Raw genomic sequence first — 20,018 nt, forward strand, 5'->3', positions numbered from 1 at the left:
TTCAGTCTGGGATTTCTGTTTTAATAAAATCTAAAAATATTAGGACCAAATAGCCGTTGCAGGTAGGCATGCTCAAAACTGCAATTTTGTCGAAGGTGCTCCTGCTGTGTTGATTGGAGCATTAATGGTGGAAAATCCTGGCCAATCTCTGCTAGGTTCAAAATGAACCCCAGTACTTTTGAGCCTATGTATTTTCTGTTTCCGTTTTCTCAATCTTTGATTTTACATAGAATTCTTCTGGTGATATTTATAATCATTCATTATTTTCCCATCCCCCTTTGCATACTGCTGTATTCCAGATATATTTATTCTGAAGCGCATGTCTAAAGCACTTGTCTCTTTCTCCTGTCTGACTCTCCCACGTGTGTTTTCAGATGTTGGTCATCATGGATTCCATCTGGCAGGAACACTCGCTTGATCTCAACCTGGTTCCTTATGGGTGCATTTCCACCGGATACAAAATAGGTATGACACCCTAATGTTCTGGAATCCTCACAAAACTCCTCCCGCAAGCTTCAGATCCCCAAAGTCAAGGCTGATTTGCAAATGGCTGGTGTCACTGCAGCCCTTCCTGAGACTGGTTGAGACTGCCCAAGGTCCAATGAATATTGACTGTAGACAGGACCATGTATGAAAGGAAGGCAGATCAGACAGAAAGTGAGGGTGTGGTGAGGCTCAGTTTGTCAGACAGCTGTGGCTAACTTCATTCGACTGGTTGGCTGCCTAATCCAACCCACAGGGAGACACCTACTGGAGAGAGACACATGGATGTGTAAATGCAGACGTCCGCATCTGAGGCAGATTCCAGGCAGCTGTGCACACCGCCATCTTGAGGTGCATGCACACATGTGGTTCAGTAGGCTTCACCATGCACTACTCCAATAACAGATATGAATTTACACATACATGTACAAACTCATGAGTACATACTCTATAAATGCCCCAGATATGACAGAGGCCTTAATTAGAGGGATGTTCTTTGAGTCCCCCCTCTGGTCAGGGCCCAGCTCTGTTGTCTCACATCTGTAAAAAGGGAGATTCTTCACTGAGTATCCAGGACTGTCATGCTCACTGATGGAAAACTACACACAGGACCATCCAGAAATGTACAAAGGCAGGGTGGCCCAGATTCCCAACGTCATGCAGAGAACCTATGTCAAAACTGCTCCAAACACTTATGTTTGCACACATACACAAACACTTACTCACAAGGGTCCCCTCAGTCAACTGTTTACCCACCTACACTGACACACAAATAATCACACACAGGCATTGCATTCTCGCAGAGGCAAAGACAGACAAACCCTAGTCTACCCACCCACACGGTACACACAGAGGCAAACACATGCACGCAAACACAGGTGGGCACACACATCAGCCCACGCATGCACAGCTTGGCGTCTGGCCTGCTTGTAAACCCATGTGAGACCCAATCTGGTGGTACTTTGCTAATGGGCTTTACGTCCCCCATGCAGGAATGATTGAGGTCGTCAGAGATGCCCGAACCATCGCCTCTGTGCAGAGGACTAAAGGGGCCACAGGGACCCAGGTGTTCAAGGACGATGCGCTGCACACCTGGCTCCGCACCGAGTGCCAGATAGAAGGAAAGGTGAGCACGTGCATGATGGGAGCTGGTGGAACGCATACCAAGGGATGCATGATGGGAGCTGATGGAACGCATACCAAGGGATGCATGATGGGAGCTGATGGTGCACACCAAGGGAATGTATGATGGAAGCTGATGGTGCATACCAAGGGATGCATGATGGAAGCTGATGGTGCACACCAAGGGAATGTATGATGGAAGCTGATGGTGCATACCAAGGGATGCATGATGGAAGCTGATGGTGCACACCAAGGGAATGTATGATGGAAGCTGATGGTGCATACCAAGGGATGCATGATGGGAGCTGATGGAGCGCATACCAAGGGATGCATGATGGGAGCTGATGGCGCACACCAAGGGAATGTATGATGGAAGCTGATGGTGCACACCAAGGGAATGTATGATGGGAGCTGATGGAGCGCATACCAAGGGATGCATGATGGGAGCTGATGGCGCACACCAAGGGAATGTATGATGGAAGCTGATGGTGCACACCAAGAGATGCATGATGGAAGCTGATGGTGCACACCAAGGGAATGTATGATGGAAGCTGATGGTGCACACCAAGGGAATGTATGATGGAAGCTGATGGTGCACACCAAGGGAATGTATGATGGAAGCTGATGGTGCACACCAAGAGATGCATGATGGAAGCTGATGGTGCACACCAAGGGAATGTATGATGGAAGCTGATGGTGCACACCAAGGGAATGGATGATGGAAGCTGATGGTGCACACCAAGGGAATGTATGATGGAAGCTGATGGTGCACACCAAGGGAATGGATGATGGAAGCTGATAATGCACACCAAGGGAATGCATTATGGAAGTTGATGGTGCACACCAAGGGAATGTATGATGGAAGATGATGGTGCACACCAAGGGAACGCATGATGGAAGCTGATGGTGCGCACCAAGGGATGCATGATGGGAGCTGATGGTGCCGCACCAAGGGATGCATGGGGAAAGCTGGTGGAGTGCACACCAAGAGATGCATGATGGAAGCTGATGGAGCGCACACCAAGGGATGCATGATGGGAGCTGGTGGAGTGCACACCAAGGGATGCATGATGGGAGCTGATGATGCGCACACCAAGGGATGCATGGGGGAAAGCTGGTGGAGTGCACACCAAGAGATGCATGATGGAAGCTGATGGTGCACACCAAGGGATTGCATGATGGAAGCTGATGGAGCACATACCAAGGGATGAATGGTGAAAGCTGGTGGAGTGCACACCAAGGGATGCATGATGGAAGCTGATGGTGCACACCAAGAGATGCATGATGGAAGCTGATGGTGCACACCAAGGGAATGTATGATGGAAGCTGATGGTGCACACCAAGGGAATGTATGATGGAAGCTGATGGTGCACACCAAGGGAACGCATGATGGAAGCTGATGGTGCGCACCAAGGGATGCATGATGGGAGCTGATGGTGCCGCACCAAGGGATGCATGGGGAAAGCTGGTGGAGTGCACACCAAGAGATGCATGATGGAAGCTGATGGAGCGCACACCAAGGGATGCATGATGGGAGCTGGTGGAGTGCACACCAAGGGATGCATGATGGGAGCTGATGATGCGCACACCAAGGGATGCATGGGGGAAAGCTAGTGGAGTGCACACCAAGAGATGCATGATGGAAGCTGATGGTGCACACCAAGGGATTGCATGATGGAAGCTGATGGAGCACATACCAAGGGATGAATGGTGAAAGCTGGTGGAGTGCACACCAAGGGATGCATGATGGAAGGTGATGGAGTGCACACCAAGGGATGCATGATGGAAGGTGATGGAGTGCACACCAAGGGATGCATGATGGAAGCTGATGGTGCGCACACCAAGGGATGCAGGATTGGAGCTGATGGAGCGCACGCCAAGGGAATGCATGATGTGAGCTGATGGATTGCACACCAGGGGATGCCTGATGGAAGCTGATGGAGTGCATTCCAAGGGATGCATGATGGGAGCTGATGGAGCACACACAAAGAGATGCATGATGGGAGCTGATGGAGCGCACACTGAGGGATGCATGATGGGAGCTGATGGAGGGCACAACAAGGGATGCATGATGGGAGCTGATGGAGCGCACACCAAGGGATGCATGATGGGAGCTGATGGAGGGAAATGGAGCGCACACCAAGGGAAACGTGGGTGGAGAGTTGGGATCATTTAAGAGTTCATCCTGAAATACCTACAAGCTCAACACTTTGGAAGAGCAAAGCCACCTGATATCCTAACATCTAAAGATTACCACCTTTAGAAGAGGTATTCTCTAATATCCCAGGACAGCTATCACTTATCAGTGAAAATCAACTTTTGAGTTTACATCTCCAGGGGGCCCAAGTTCTTATGTGAGATATTCTTTAGGGTCCCTTCACTAAATTCTGTGGGGGTGTTAGGGGCATCGTTTTCTGTTACACCACTGCCAGGTGATACTCTTTGAGCTCTGTGGACTTTCTCTGAGAGACAGAAAACACACAAATCTGCTAACATGCAGATCAAGAATTGAAGGCCAATCTTGAAACTTTGCAGATTTTTGTCAGAAGAGAACATTCTGCACTGAGTGGGTCGCATTCAACAAATGTCCCAACAATAAAGAATCAATAACTGACAGGTCATGACCCCTGTTTCTGTAATACTGTCTCTCAACCAACCCATGTGGTTTAGTTCAGTTTGTATTTATTTTATTATACACAGAGCACAGACCTAGCTGTGAATGGCAGTGGAAAACATAACTGAAATTAGTTGGCAATATGGCAAAAAATTAACCGGCTATTTTTATATTTAGGGGTAGATTTATCAAATGTGTAGGAACCTTGCTGCGCTGCATGATAGGGAGAGGGCACGAATCCTTCATATTTAACACTGTATAGCGCTTTTCTGTCCTTTCCTTGTGCTGATGCACTAGGTGCTGCCTACAGCCAGGCCCACCTTGCAGCATGGTGCAAGGGTATCTGCATTGCAGGCACAATTGTTTTTGTGCAGGATGGGAGAATTCCCTGTGCAAAAACAATCCTTCGAGGGTTTTCCTCTTTAGAAAGAGAACAAAAAAGAGGAGAAATAATGATCTTTCTCCTGGTTACGCCTTCCCTGGGAAGGGATAGCATTTTAGATGCATTTCTACATCTATCATTCATGGTAAATCTGGGAATGTGCCACGATCCATGGGTGGTGCGTGGGAACACTATTGCACCACCATTGGAACAGAAGCCTGGGACAGAGTAATGCACGCCAGTAACTTGCACTGCCTTGCATTACTCCATAGCCACACAGGACCACAGAAGGTGGACTTGATTCACAAACCTCATTCTAGGTTCTGCAGCATCCTGCAACCCCTTGTGTGGTGCAGAGGTGGTGCAAAACCTTTGGTAAATATGCTCTTTAATGCGTTGATAGTTTATTGGTTAATAGGAAAGATTATTCCAAGAAGTTTGTCAAACTTTTAAAGACTCAATGCTGCTGATGGTCCTGTTACCTAACAAGAAATGATGAAACCCTATGTTCCTCTGATGCCTCATCAAAGGGCCTGGCTAATGACTAATCATGTTCTGTGCTTCTGGATTCTCAGTACTACGAAGCCCTGGAGCGGTTTGTCACCTCATGCGCAGGGTACTCCATCGCGACGTACATCCTGGGGATTGGAGACCGCCACAACGACAACATCATGATCACTGACCAAGGTACTGTGACCGAAAGGGTCTGCATCAACAGTATAAACATCCAGTATGTTGAACTACTGATGAAGTTGTTTGGAGCTTAGGCACCTGACGTCAGTCCCAGCTTGCCATCTGACCAACTTGTGTGAGCCGAGGCAAATCACTTTATCTCCTTGTCATTCACTTCCACTTTCTTCCAACACCAGAAGTGCCTAGAACCGGGTTAAGATGGTATGATCTATATTAAGGACTGGGGCGCCATTATGGTAGCCTCTGTTAGGTGGTAGCTGGCTGCACTGTGTGCCCCTTCCATTGTCATAGGCGTATAATAGCAGGTGCCCGGGCACCTGCACATGGTTGGACATAAGTGGTGTCTCTAGAAGATACAAAGGAATGGACAGGAGAGCTGAGCTCTTTCACTGATTACAGCCATAATGAATGTAAAAAGCAAACAAAGGGCCTGATTTACAACTTGGTGGATAGGCTACTATGTCACACCAGTGATGGATATCCCATCCACCAAAATCTAAATCCCATTGGATGTGATGGGATTTAGATTTCTGTGGACAGAATATTCATTACCGTTGTGATGGTGTAGCCTGTCCGCAGAGTTCTAAATCAGGCCCTAAATGTTGCACAATGCTGTTCAGTGACTGATCACATGAATGGAACATTAAAGCACACCTGAGTAGTCATAGCCCCTCTCTGTCCTCTTTACAAACCACTTCAGTCTGATGGAGAGTAGGGGCCTGATTAGATTTTAGCAGACGGGTTACTCCGTCTCAACGGTGATGGATAACCCATCCGCCAAACATAAATCCCATAGGATATAATGGGATTTATATTTCATGAGACAGGCTGTCTCCCTTGTGACGGAGTAGCCCATCCCCCAAAATAGAAATCAGGTCCTAAGTGCATGAAATAAATGCACAAGTGGATTCACCAATCCTCATATCCTCTAAACTATGAAGTACCCAACATGTGATCATGGTCCAAATCAGCCCAGCTCCTTTCCCCCCAAGGAACAGTTACTGCCTATTAGGAGAGTTCGACAGTTTCTCTTTGGAGTAGAGAGGTCACAAGACCCTGGGTGAGCTGTGAGTGAGCTTCCTCTCTGTCCAAATCACTCAGTTTCATCACTGTCCAAACAGAATAATCCTCAGAGTTAAACAGCTTTCCATCAGTATACGCCTGGCTTATATTTGATGGTTTCAGCTTAGCAAAAAGCTACTCTTTGGAGAACGTGTTGTGTGTACCAACCCCAAAAATGTCACATTTAAAGACATTTTAAAAAGTTACAGTTTCAAATCAAGTTTCATTAAATCAAGTAAAGTTTAACACAAACGTATGAATAAAAAAATGGTGAAAATCGGTCAAGGGGTCAAAAAGCCATGCTGGAAAAATAGAAATCTTCATATGAAACAGTGAGGTTGAGGTGTTCATTGCTATTCTATGGAAAGTCTGAAAACTTCCAAAAATTGTATTGAAGTTTTAGGAGGTGCACCTGACCCATGTTAGGGGTGCCTCGTGAGGGCAGGTGGTCAGGATGAACGAGAGCCCAAAGTTGCTGGAAAACGTTACCTTCTGACCTAGACGAACTTTTAGTTTGAGTTTGGCCCAGCAGGTTGAGCTGGGAGGTTGTTTTCCATCAAGCTGAGCTTATATTGGAGACAGGTCCTTTGGAGTCCAGGTTGAGCCAGGAGATTGTGTCCATCATGCTGAGGTTACTTTGGATTCAGGTCTTTTGGAATCCAGGCTGAGCCAGAAGATTGTGTCCATAAAGCTGAGGTTACATTGGATTCGGGTCCTTTGAAGTCCAGGCTGAGCCAGGAGATTGTGCCCATCAAGCTGAGGTTACGTTGGATGCAGGTCCTTTGGAGTCCAGGTTGAGCCAGGAGATTGTGCCCATAAGCTGAGGTTACATTGGATTCATGTCCTTTGAAGTACAGGCTGAGCGGGAAGATTGTGTCCATCAAGCTGAGGTTACATTGGATTCAGGTCCTTTGAAGTCCAGGCTGAGCCAGGAGATTGTGTCCATCAAGCTGAGGTTACATTGGATTCAGGTCCTTTGGAGTCTAGGCTGGGCCAGGAGATTGTGTCTATCAAGCGGAGGTTACATTGGATTCAGGTCCTTTGGAGTCTAGGCTGGGCCAGAAGATTGTGTCCATCAAGCTGAGGTTACATTGGATTCAGGTCCTTTGAAGTACAGGCTGAGTGGGAAGATTGTGTCCATCAAGCTGAGGTTACATTGGATTCAGGTCCTTTGGAGTCCAGGCTGAGCCAGGAGATTGTGTCCATCAAGCTGAGGTTACATTGGATTCAGGTCCTCTGGAGCCCAGGCTGAGCGAGGAGATTGTGTCCATCAAGCTGAGGTTACATTGGATGCAGGTCCTTTGGAGTCTAGGCTGGGCCACAAGATTGTGTCCATCAAGCTGAGGTTACATTGAATTCAGGTCCTTTGGAGTCTAGGCTGGGCCAGAAGATTGTGTCCATCAAGCTAAGGTTACATTGGATGCAGGTCCTTTGGAGTCCAGGCTGAGCCAGGAGATTGTGTCCATCAAGCTGATGCATAAGTCAGAATTAGGCTCCTTGTTTATGCCGTTAAGCTCTGCTGGGATTGGCAGAGGCATGGGAGGAAGAGATAGGACCTCTGTGCATCATAGACATCGTTAGGGGTGCTGCACCACGTATTCTACTAAAGATACCAAAACACCATTCTGTTGCTTCATCTTTTGTGTCCCTCCATTGGTTGCCATTATCCAAGTAAATTCAATTCAAATGTCTGTGCCTAGCCCATTGGGATATGCATAATAAGCGTCCTCCTCTACTATAGCGGCTTCTAAGCCCCTAGAATCCTAAAAGATCTCTACGGTCTGCAGAACAGATGCTTCTCACTGTGCCTTTGATTAAGAACACTAGAAGCGGCGAATGCTCATTTGCGTATCTGGTCCCAGAGCTTTGGAGCACCCTGCCATTGCCTCTAAGAACGATGGAGGAAGAAATCAATTTTAGAAAACATCTCCGGACCCACTTATTTGAGTCATTTGCATGTCTAATAGGCACTATGCGACGAACATGCCATTTAGTGCTGAGAGGCCTGTTGGGTAGCCATACACTTCATAAATTCCGAGTATGGCAAGGTATAGAGTATGCATATGTTGGCTCATGATAGCACAGGCCCGTAACTCTGCTGTCCATCAATGCACAGGACTTTTTTGACATAAAACTAATGCAGTTCAGTTATCTTGTTTCTGTGGGTTCCCAAATTTGTAATCATGATTTACCAGATCACATCAGTGTGATCAAATGAAGAAGCAATCATGAGGTTTTGGCCTTTACCTTTTACAGTCAGCAGGTCTGCATGAGCTCACAACACTTCCTTTGGTTTCTTAAATAATAACACAGCCTTTAAATGTGACAAGGGACCACCAGGACAGGACTGATGACCATACATCATGAATTAGTAGAACATGGATTAGGCCTCAGGAATCTGTAAGGTACGCAAGAGCGTGAAGCAGTGGAGGAGGGCGTGTACCCAATGACTTGTATGTAGCCTGTGGAATGCCTCTGATGTACACAGGACATACAGAACATCTGACCAATCGGGTGTATGTGACAAGTAGTATTTTACACCTGTAGTATTTTGGACCCCTGGAAAGAAGCTGATATGGACATCCATTCACAAAAATGCCAGGGGTAGCAGAAGTGACATGACACACCCTTTGATCTTAATGACATCACAGAAAGTGACAGTGTATGACCTTAAATCTCCTCAGCCAATGGTTGCCATGACCTTACCCCTGAAGACATCACAATAAGTACCATCACTGAAGCTGCATAATAATATATTTATTATTAAAGCACAGCACAGAAAATGTTCATTTTAGACACCACTTTTATCGGGATGTTGACGTGATCTTTGAAATTGGGGGGGTGTAATGCTTGTGCTGTCGCAAGCACGTGAAGAAAGTGAGCCACACCTCTTTTAGTGGAAACTCAGGTGTGGGGGTGCTTTTCCTCCAAGAAAATTTAAAAGCCCAATTTTCACATGAATTTGCCAAAAAGGCATAGGCGGCTCAGACAGGGCACTCATTAAATATTTAGGTCCTTTCTTATTGTGCCAAGCCGATGAAATCTGATACTCCACAGGAGTTGACAACATTGTTTGCAGAATGTGCTATGGGTGCCCCCACGAATCAAAAAGGACCTTCATTGTGCCATTTGCGAGTTGGCGTCCGTCTCCGGTGATTAAATGTGCTACATGATTAATTCTGTATTTAAGAAACAATTTCTCATGGAGGTGAAAAGGAGTATCCGCATTGAGGGAGGCTCAGTATTTGCCATTAAAATAAGAACGGACGTGTTTTTGGATTTAGAGGGACACAATTACTGTAACTAGGATACAGTAGAAAGAAAGTCACATTAAAAGTCTCAATATCTTGTGTTTTGAGGGTGCTACCTAAAAATATGACTTCTGTCCTGATGATGACCCTCAAATGATTGGTTCTTATCTGTGGGGTCGAAACGTCGACATAATTTATTGTGGATTATTGTGTGATGTGATGAGTGACTTCTGAACACCGCACAAATGTCATTTGTAACTCTTATGTCAAAAGCTATCTCTAGTATGTCAGGTCCAATATTTTGTGATGTTGCCTCCCTCACATACGCCATGGTGTCCTCCCCATACCAAGATTTACATCCAGTGAGCTAGAACCAGCATTTTGCCATGGGTACCCCCATGCCAAGAATTTCCTCAAATATGCCAGCATCAGCATTTTTCCTCAGATTCCCCATGTGCCAAGAATACCCTCTAATGTACCAGTCCCAGTATTTTATGTTAGGTGCCTGTTGTCTGGGAGAAGGGAGTTAAGTGGGCTCCAGGATTTGGCTGGTTCCCATATAATATGGTGGGGAAGCCGGGAATGTTGCAGAGGGTCACTGGGAAAGGTCAAAGGGAGGGACTTCCAGGTGGTGAGGGGGAGGAGGCCTTTATAAGGAGTGCTCTCCTTTGGGGATGTCTGGCACCTTTCCAATGTTGAAGGTATTCCTTCACTTTCACTTTGTCCACCATTGTGCATCCAACACCTTTATTGTTTTGTTCCCTTTTTGGCTCCCTGACCACCGTGCTAGGCTCTGCCCTGATCTCTGCATCACGATTTGGTACCGTTTGCTGACAGGTTGCCTGAACCCGGTCTTGCCTCTTGGATTACCTTTTGGTTGTGTTTGCTGAACAGTTGCCTGAACCCTCTTTCCTCTGGATCACATGTTGGTTGCTGTTCTTGGTCCTGCTCGGGGGCCTGAGTTCCAGATTTGCTATTGGCCCGGGATTCCAATGTTGCTGTGATCAACTTTGGCTTGGGTTCCCCGCAGCCAATCATTACAAAGCCAGGGAGCATCCGTCGGAGCATTCCAATGCTTCTGCAACATGGTAAAACTTTGTTTTATTTACCGATAGTATGTGTTTGCCATTCATCTTCGAAAACGTATTTGAGAATCCCCTGAAGTACAAGAGATGTGTGGTTGGCAAGGCCATGCCAGCTGTTTCTTCTCTCTCTCTCCCATTCTCCTTCAAAGAGTAATTATGCTGTTCATGCTTGCTCATACACAGGCAAAGTTACTTTCTGGTGGATTAGTGGATTGTTTTAGACTCTTGTCGATCAAGGCCTGCAAATCACAACATCTGGCACGCTAAAAACAGCTTCCAGTGTGCCAGGGGCAGTATTTAACCATGGCTACCTCTATAAACCAATGATGGCCTTCAATCTGGCAGGGTCCGCGGCAGACTGGCAAGCATAGCACTACATTCTCACTTGCCATCACTCATTTACATTCATTCTCACTCATTCATTCTTATTCAATTGCACTCACTCATTCATTTTGACTCTATTCCACCCTTACTCTCATTCACAGTCACTCATTCACCCTCCGATTCACTCAGACTCACTCAAACACACTCACATGCACTCAGTCTTACTACTTCGTTCTCACTCTCACTTATTTTCACATGCTCTGACTCACTCATTCTCATTCATTCCTACTCAATTGCACTCACTCATTCATTTTCACTCTCTTCCACTAACTCTTACTCTCATTCACAGTCATTCACACTCACTCTCACTTATTCGCCCTCTCATTCACTCATATTCACTCAAACACACTCACATAGACTCACTCTTACTCCTTTATTCTCACTCTCTCTCACTTATTCTCACATGCTCTGACTCTCATTCCCACTCATTTATTCGCACTCGCATTCACTCTTAATTTTACCCCTCATTTTTTCTCATAAACCCCACTTGCACCCACTCTTACTCTCATGCACTCGTTCTCAGTCTGATTCACTCATTTTCATACACTGCTACACTCACCCACTGTCACTCTCACTTGTTTGCACTCGCACATCTAGCACTCATTCTCACTCACCCACTTTCACTCACTTACAGTCACTCACTCATTCTTGCTCTCACACTAACTTTCTGACAGTGTCACTCACATTGACTCACTGCCTCTCACTGACATTTACTCACTCACATACAGACACGTGCTTAAAATACGCACACTCTCAAGTCTCTCAGCTGCAAGCACTCACACAACATACATTTGCAAATATTTTTGACTTTCTTGGGCTGCCAGCAGAAGTCTCATTCAATTTCCTGATGATCCATTTTTATTACACTAATAAAACAATTGGCTATTACTCACTCTCAGTATAAGTAATGTGTAGAAAACAAGGAGGGTGGACTCCCAACACACACAAGGAAGCTGCCCCTGTGTTCTTGGCGGTGATCTTGGTACCTCTTAGGCAGGGTCACAAAGACAGTGCCAGGAGTTTCAGGGGGCAATGCAGTGGTCGCAGCTGTACCTACTGGCGACCCCTAAATGATGATCTTGGAATCCGACCCATCATTAGTCCCTGATTTATGAACCGTTCTAGACGAGCTGGAAAGTACTTGACTCCTCAGAATATCAAGCCAGTGGGTAATTTCTGATCTGTGAAAAGTATTTTATCTGTGGGGCATATCTGAAAAGTGGAGCATATCTGACCTCCAGTTATGAGGGCAAAATATGCCTCAACACAGTATCTGATCTCTGGAGAGTGTTTGATCTCTGCAGGGTATGAATGCCTGGGGAGCGTCTGATACCAAAGACAATATGATCCCCAGAGAGTATATAGGCCCTGAAAAGAATCTTTTCCCCCAGAGGATTCATGATCCCTGGAGAGTATCTGATTCATGCAGAGTGTCTGATCCCTTGAAGAGTGTGTGATCCCGGGGGAGTACACGAGCGCTGGAGAGTATCGGATTCCTGCAGAGAGTCTGATCCCTTGAAAAGTGTCTGATCCCTGGAGAGTACACAATCGCTGGAGGGTATCAGATTCCTGCAGAGGGTCTGAGCCCTTGAAGAGTGTCTGATTCCTGGAGAGTACATGATCGCTGGAGAGTATCGGATCCCATGACGAGTGTCTGATCCCTTGAAGAGTGTATGATCCCTGGGGAGTACACGATCGCTGGAGAGTATCAGATTCCTGCAGAGTGTCTGATCCCTTTAAAAGTGTCTGATCCCTGAAGAGTACATGATCACTGAAGAGTATCGGATTCCTGCCGAGTGTCTGATCCCTTGAAGAGTGTCTGATCCCTGGAGAGTACATGATCGCTGGAGAGTATCGGATCCCTTGAAGAGTGTCTGATCCCTTGAAGGGTGTCTGATCTATGGGGACCACATGATCGCTGGAGAGTATCGGATTCCTGCAGTGTCTGATCCCTTGAAGAGTGCCTGATCCCTGGAGAGTACTTGATTGCTGGAGAGTATCGGATTCCTGCAGAGTGTCTGATCCCTTGCAGAGTGTCTGATCCCTGGGGAGTACACGATCGCTGGAGAGTATCGGATTCCTGCAGAGTGTCGGATCCCTGGAGAGCACACGATCGCTGGAGAGTATCAGGTTCCTGCAGAGTGTCTGATCCCTTGAAGAGTGTCTGATCCCAGGGGAGTACACGATCACTGGAGAGTATCGGATTCCTGCAGTGTGTCTGATCCCTTGAAGAGTGTCTGATCCCTGGGGAGTACACAATCGCTGGGGAGTATCGGATTCCTGCATAGTGTCTGATCCCTTGAAGAGTGTGTGATCCCGGGGAGTACACGATCGCTGGAGGGTATCGGATTTCTGCAGTGTCTGATCCCTTGAAGAGTGTCTGATCCCTGGAGAGTACATTATTGCTGGAGAGTATCAGATTCCTGCAGAGTGTCTGATCCCTTGAAGAGTGTCTGATCCCTGGGGAGTACACGATCGCTGGAGAGTAGCAGATTCCTGCAGAGTGTCTGATCCCTGGAGAGTACATGATCGTTGGAGAGTATCAGATTCCTGCAGAGTGTCTGATCCCTGGAGAGTACACGATCGCTGGAGAGTATCAGATTCCTGCAGAGCGTCTGATCCCTTGAAGAGTGTATGATCCCTGGGGAGTACACGATCGCTGGGGAGTATCGTATTCCTGCAGAGTGTCTTATCGCTGGAGGGTATCAGATTCCTGCAGAGTGTCTGATCCCTTGAAGAGTGTGTGATCCCGGGGGAGTACATGATCGCTGGAGAGTACACGATCGCTGGAGAGTATCCGATTCCTGCAGAGCGTCTGATCCCTGCAGAGTACACTATCGCTGGAGAGTATCGGATTCCTGCAGAGTGTCTGATCCCTTGAAGAGTGTGTGATCCCGGGTGAGTACATCATCACTGGAGAGTATCGGATTCCTTCAGAGTGTCTGATCCCTTGAAGAGTGTCTGATCCCTGGGGAGTAATGATCGATGGAGAGAGTCTAGGGCCTGCAGAGTATCTGACCCCTGAAAAGTATCTGACCATGGAAGAGAGTGTGGATTTGGGGAGAATCTCATCCAAGAATGGTATATCACCTGCTGGCACAGGTGTATGACTCTAAAGGAGTATCTGACCATGAAAGTGACTAATCCATGGAGTACTGACCAGCAAATACTATGAGTTTCCTGTGTAATCTTCAATGCTTTTAGGTATGTGTGATCTATGAAATATACCTGATCGGTAGAGGAAGTATATCTGATCGGTAGCGAGTACTTTAACTTTGGAGATTGTCTGGTGCTTGCATGGGCTTGACCAGTGGAGTTGGGCCAACCTATGTAGTGACCCTGATTTGTGTGGCCTCTGGGGAGTAACTGGGCATTACAGAGTATCTGACCCATACTTACTGTCAGGCACATATGGAGTGTCTGATATGTGAAGTGTACATGAACTCTTTAGAGTTCACTATAAAGTATGTTCCCACAGGCCAGTGTTTGAGAGGTGAAGTATGTGCCTGTGGAGTTTATCTTACGTACATGCATCTCTTTTTGCAGGTAATTTGTTCCACATCGACTTTGGGCACATCTTGGGAAATACCAAGCGGTTCATGGGTGTAAACAGAGAGTGGGTGCCGTTTGTCCTCACCCCAGACTTCCTCTATATGATGGGACGGACCAAGGGGAAGTCCAGCCTCTACTTCCAGAGATTCAAGGTAATCCTTACATCCTGTAAGTGCCAACCTGTGGCACTTGGATATTGCTATAAACCTTGTGTGCTAATTTCTGCTAATTTTTCACCCTTATTATTGAGTTTCCTGACTCTGCAGCTTCAGCCAAACATGTCCATTGTTCATCAGTCAAACTTTGCAGCTTGTGGTGGGCGCTCCCTACTCTACAGCTCTTCAAACTGACTCACTAACAAATACATTTTAGCAGACAAAATGGCTGACAACTATCCATTGAGAATGGTAGACCTGAAATGTCACCAAAGTATTAAAAATGGATGTGTATGCATTTCCCCTAGAATGTCAGTCTTTCCCATCTCACATTGGTAGCACCTGCAAATGAACTGGAGCACCCACTACCCAATGACTCTTGGTTTCCACAATGGGTGGACTGGTTTGGATTTGATTTTAACTGAGTCCAAATTAGATGCAGCTTTAGAGTCATCAGAAAATCAAAACCATGCTAATACTTAAGCCTGTTGTGCAAAAGCCTGATGTACAAATGGATACATAATCGTGACCTTAAGACGTAACGACCCACCAACTAATCTCATTGCTAACCATGGATAGCAATATGTCAACAGAGTTACCCAAGCTGGTAGCTAGCTGTCTGCGGAGGGTGTTAGGACAATTGATCCAAGAAGACTTCACCACCAGCTTGACCAGAAAACATCTGTCTTGTTAGCCTTTATTGATATGTCCTATCCCTTTCTCTCCCTCTAATGTCGATGGTGATGTGAAAAGACATTTAGTTTAATTCAACGGGACTACTTACAGATGGTCATTCTTTAATTTGGGTTTCTTATGAAAATGATTACTATTTTAAGGCATTCTGTTCTAATCCAAAAGCCTACGTTGTTATACATGGGCAACTAAGTAGTCAGATTGAGATAAGGCGATGTGCCTCATAGGATTTCCAAATTTTTCTGCTGTTGCTTTCTTTGTCTATAGAGGCATTAGAGATAGTCTGTGAGTCCTTACAGAGATACTGGCTTATACATGGTTATAAAAATACAAATATGTCCTGATGACCCTCTAAAGTTGATGGATTTTGCCACATTCTACTCTCCTGTCATGCACACCAGTAAGACGTTTCGTATTTTTTCTTGTTATAATGTATACAGTGTAATGATTGCATTATGAAGTTCAATATACAATAAATAAGACAGATATTTGGAGGTGGTTATTTCTGATATGTTTGATATATTTCATCTTTTTAAATGGTCTGAGATAAAAAAAAAACTATTCTGGATATTAACTGGACATTACATGTAATTGGTAGAATAGATAATATTAACTAAGGATACCATCAACTCGAACTGGAAGAGAACTGTAGGTACATTAATACGTTTTAGACTCATGTTGGTTTGTTCTAATACAAAAAACTGAGCTTTGGCGTATCTTCGGCTGCGGAGATATTTCAGGTTGCTATTCAACCTGTTGCACATGCTTTCAATTACAGTGATGGCATACTGGCATCTGGGGCAACACAAAAGAAGCACAACAAGGCTCTTACGCGAGTGTGCCAATGACTTGGTGATGCAGGTCCCACTCTGAATGCAGCAAAGTGTGAGTTTCACAAAACCAAACATAAATTGATTGGGCACATATTTTATGATGGGGAAATGACTCCTGACCCGCATAAGCTGCAAGCACTGCCATCTACTTGCCCACCACAAGATGTAATCATGCTACGACCATTCTTAGGGATGGGCAGTTATTGCTCAAGGTACATTAATGACTTTACTACAACGAGTGCCCTATTGAGAGACTTAACAATACAAAATGTCACATTTCAGTGGTCTCCTGAATTTGATCACAGTTTCAAAGAACTAAAACATGTGATTGAAAATGCAACAGAGATAGCCTATTTTGACCCCAAGTTACATACTGAGATCACAGTTGATGTGAGCCCGGTGGGGCTAGGGGCAATTCTTGCTCAGGACAATGGCCATTTAAATGCCCAGAGAAACATTGTGGCCTATGCCCGTAGAAGCTTGTCTGAAGCAGAGGGTGCCTACTGTGAACCCGAGGAGAATCTGGCTATAGTGTGAGCCTGTGAACATTTTCATGTGTTTTTGTGTGGGAAACGTTTCACTATCATTACAGACCACCAGGTGTTGCTCACTTACCTTGGAAACCCGAATGCTAAGATGCTCCCTCGCATTAAGAGATGCGGGTTCCGGCTGCAAGAGTATGACTATGTTATTGTACGCAAGCCGGCATAAAACAAAAACCCTCCAGATTACTTTTCACGAGCTCTGCTACATCACCACCGTTCGACATCCAAAGCGGGTGAAGAGTACCTCAACTTCACTGTGAGGTCCAGCACCCCAGCAACTCCAGCCATTGAACAAATTATTACTGCTACCAAAGCAGATAAAGACATGCACACTCTAAAATACCTCTTTACAATGCAGTCTTGGAAGACAAGTGTTTGACCTTTTGATGAAGATGTTGAATTCTAAAAATTCTAAACTGTACAGGATGAGCTATCCGTCACACAAGAGGGTATCATATTGAGAGGCTCGAGAATTGTCATGCCTGAGGCAGCAAGTCTTTGAGCTATCCCATGGTGGACCTTGTGGCATTGTAGCCACCAAAAGTGTCCTAAGAGACTGGGTGTCGTTCAGTTGCCTAGACAAGCAAGTTGAGAGAGAGCTGAAGGCATGCCATCTTTGTAACTGTTTATCCCCCAAGGTGATGCAGCACCCATTATCAAAGTCTGATCTTCCTGTGCATGCCTGGAAGAGAGTTGCAGTTAATTTTTATGGGCCTCTGGAAAATTGTCATCATCTCATGGTAGTCATTGATGAATATTCGCCTTTTCCTTTGGTGGAAGATGTATCATCAACAACCCATGACAAAGTCATCAAGAGGCTTGATGACATCATTGCAGCATAGGGCATCCCCGCTATTCTCAAGTCTGACAATGGACCACCTTTCAATAGGAAAGAGTTCAAAGAGTTTTTTGATCGACTCAATGTTAAGCATCAAAAGAGTACACCTATCTGGCCCCAAGCCAAAGACGTGGTTGAACAATTTATGGGCATCCTCAAGAGGGTAATTCAGTGAGTTTTGATGGAGGGAATCAATCTAAATCAAGCCCTGTGCCCAGCACTTCGTGCCCATTGATTGACTCGTCTCTCCACAACTGGCTAGAGCCCTGCCACCTTGCTATTTGGGAGAGCAATCGGAACCAAACTACCACAATGTACATCGAGCCGATCAATCGATACCGACAAGGTTCGTGTCACGGACACTTCTCAAAAGTGCAAAATGAAAGCACATGCCGATCAGTGCTGACGTTCCAGGGAAACAGTCTTTGAGAAATGGGACTTGGTACTGGTCAAACAGAAACGGAAACTCGAAACAGACACTTCATTTGCTATTGATCCCTTTAGGGTCGTGACATGCAAAGGACACATGGTGACAGCACACCATCCCTGGAAATCTATCACAAAGGAGGCGTCACACTTTAAACACCTACCCCAATGTTTGGCAGCTCCTGAAATCACAAGCGAGTCCGCAGCACCACCTGAACATCCAGATCACACACCCAAGCTTGTGCCATTGATGCATTGTGATGGTGCATCTCAACTAACTCATATCAACCAATTTGGCAGACCAGTGCGAGCACCTTGGTGGCTCATTGAGGAAACATGATGCTAATGTTGTTTGTACTTTTTATTTAACAAGGGGGAAAATGTAGTGTCTTTGATGTCATGTGTGCTAGGGCCTTGGTGGTCCTGGGTGGACTCTAGACAGAAATTATGTAATGGGATGGGAGCTGTTAAGTTGTGGTTAGAAAAGTTATGATGCAATGCGAGCAGAACGCAATAGTATGCAGAAGAGCTTCATGTGTGAAGTATTCATTTACATGCTCCCGGACTGCGGAGGATGCTACACTTGGCAGTGATAATGTATTTGGTTTCGATTGCATGTGTATTGGTGTAGGGTTTGACATCCAGCCCTAGAAAAGGTGAAGCAGTGTTATGTTATAAATTACTTGTAGAGCACTGATATGCATATGCTTCACCAAGGTGACTCAAGGGCAACGCAATCCCTAAGTCAGATTTACCAAGCCACGCAAAGCCACGTTGTGTGGCCCTGCATGACTTGGTAAACCTGGAGTAACGTAAGGCAGCACAGTGCAAGTTGCTGACTTGCGTTACTCTGCAGTGGGAAGACCTTACTTGGGTGGTTCATTCTGCATCACCCTTAGGAAGCGGAAAATGACTATAAGGATTCTTTTAGTACAAGAAAACCATGGTGCAACAGTTCCTGCATTGGCGAGAGCAGGAATGTGTTATATCGTGGTACAAAGGGTGCATTCTTGTCCTCTCCATTTGACGCAATGCAGCAAGTTGTCTTGTTGTGTTGCGCTGTGTCAAATAATGATAAATTTGACCCTTGGTTTGCTGATCTGAGGCAAAATAACAATTAATTGAAGGAAAGTGTATTGGTCAGACTGTCATCTGTGGCTTTATGGACAATTGTTAGGGCCTTAAAGGCTACCTGAGGTTGAACAGGCAGCCGGTTTAGACATTGCATTGCAGGTGACACATGCAATCTTCTGGCAGTTTTGTAAGCCCTTGTGCCACTGCATTCTGCAGTCAATGTAAGATTTTGACTGATTGAATCAGCCTAGTCAAGATCGCATTCACTACTGGTGTATGCACAGAGGAATCAATGAAGGGGAGAATGTTTTTGGAAGGGGAAGGCGGGCCACTTTTGTGGACTGGGTTTCCTGGGACTGAGGGGCGTCCAAAAGAGCTCTCAAGTTCTACACCGCTTTCGAAGGAACTGTGGGGTTGTCTGATATATATGGCAATAAGCTTGTGTCACACTCCACTAGCAATGAAGAGGTAATTAAGATCATGTTTAGGATGGCTTTATTTTCAGGAAGCTGTTGGCCATCTATCCCCTAGGGAGAGATAACATAAAAAATGTGTTTTGATTGGGATACTCTTGCCCACTAGATAGATTAAACATAAGTTGAGTATCACCAGCATCCATGTAGTCTGTGTTGTATACCTTCAATGAGCATGGGGGAAGGAGACCTCTTGTGTTCAACCTGAAATCAAAGATTTTATCCCCTTCCGGATGGTGCCTGTGCTTCCTGCTGCTTCCAGGGCTTTAAGTTAACCCCTTCTGTGCCACGGACGTAGTGGTTACGTCCTGCGGCACAGTGCTCCTGTGCCGAGAACGTAACCATTACGTCCT

At 45.8% G+C, this 20,018-nt stretch overlaps 1 protein-coding gene across 4 annotated transcripts in view; it reads left to right on the top strand.

Moving 5' to 3' along the window:
• Positions 1-20,018, top strand: part of LOC138258876 (phosphatidylinositol 4,5-bisphosphate 3-kinase catalytic subunit gamma isoform-like) — a 106,165-nt gene that overhangs the window by 67,408 nt on the left and 18,739 nt on the right. For all 4 annotated transcript variants that reach the window (XM_069206180.1, XM_069206179.1, XM_069206182.1 and 1 more), the window contains exons 7-10: positions 375-465; positions 1,476-1,609; positions 5,177-5,288; positions 14,623-14,780. In XM_069206180.1, coding sequence (XP_069062281.1) covers positions 375-465; positions 1,476-1,609; positions 5,177-5,288; positions 14,623-14,780 — 495 coding nt within the window. The remainder of the gene's footprint in view (positions 1-374; positions 466-1,475; positions 1,610-5,176; positions 5,289-14,622; positions 14,781-20,018) is intronic.

Source organism: Pleurodeles waltl, chromosome 9, assembly GCF_031143425.1.
Source record: "Pleurodeles waltl isolate 20211129_DDA chromosome 9, aPleWal1.hap1.20221129, whole genome shotgun sequence".
In the NCBI taxonomy this organism is placed as follows: Eukaryota; Metazoa; Chordata; class Amphibia; order Caudata; family Salamandridae; genus Pleurodeles; species Pleurodeles waltl.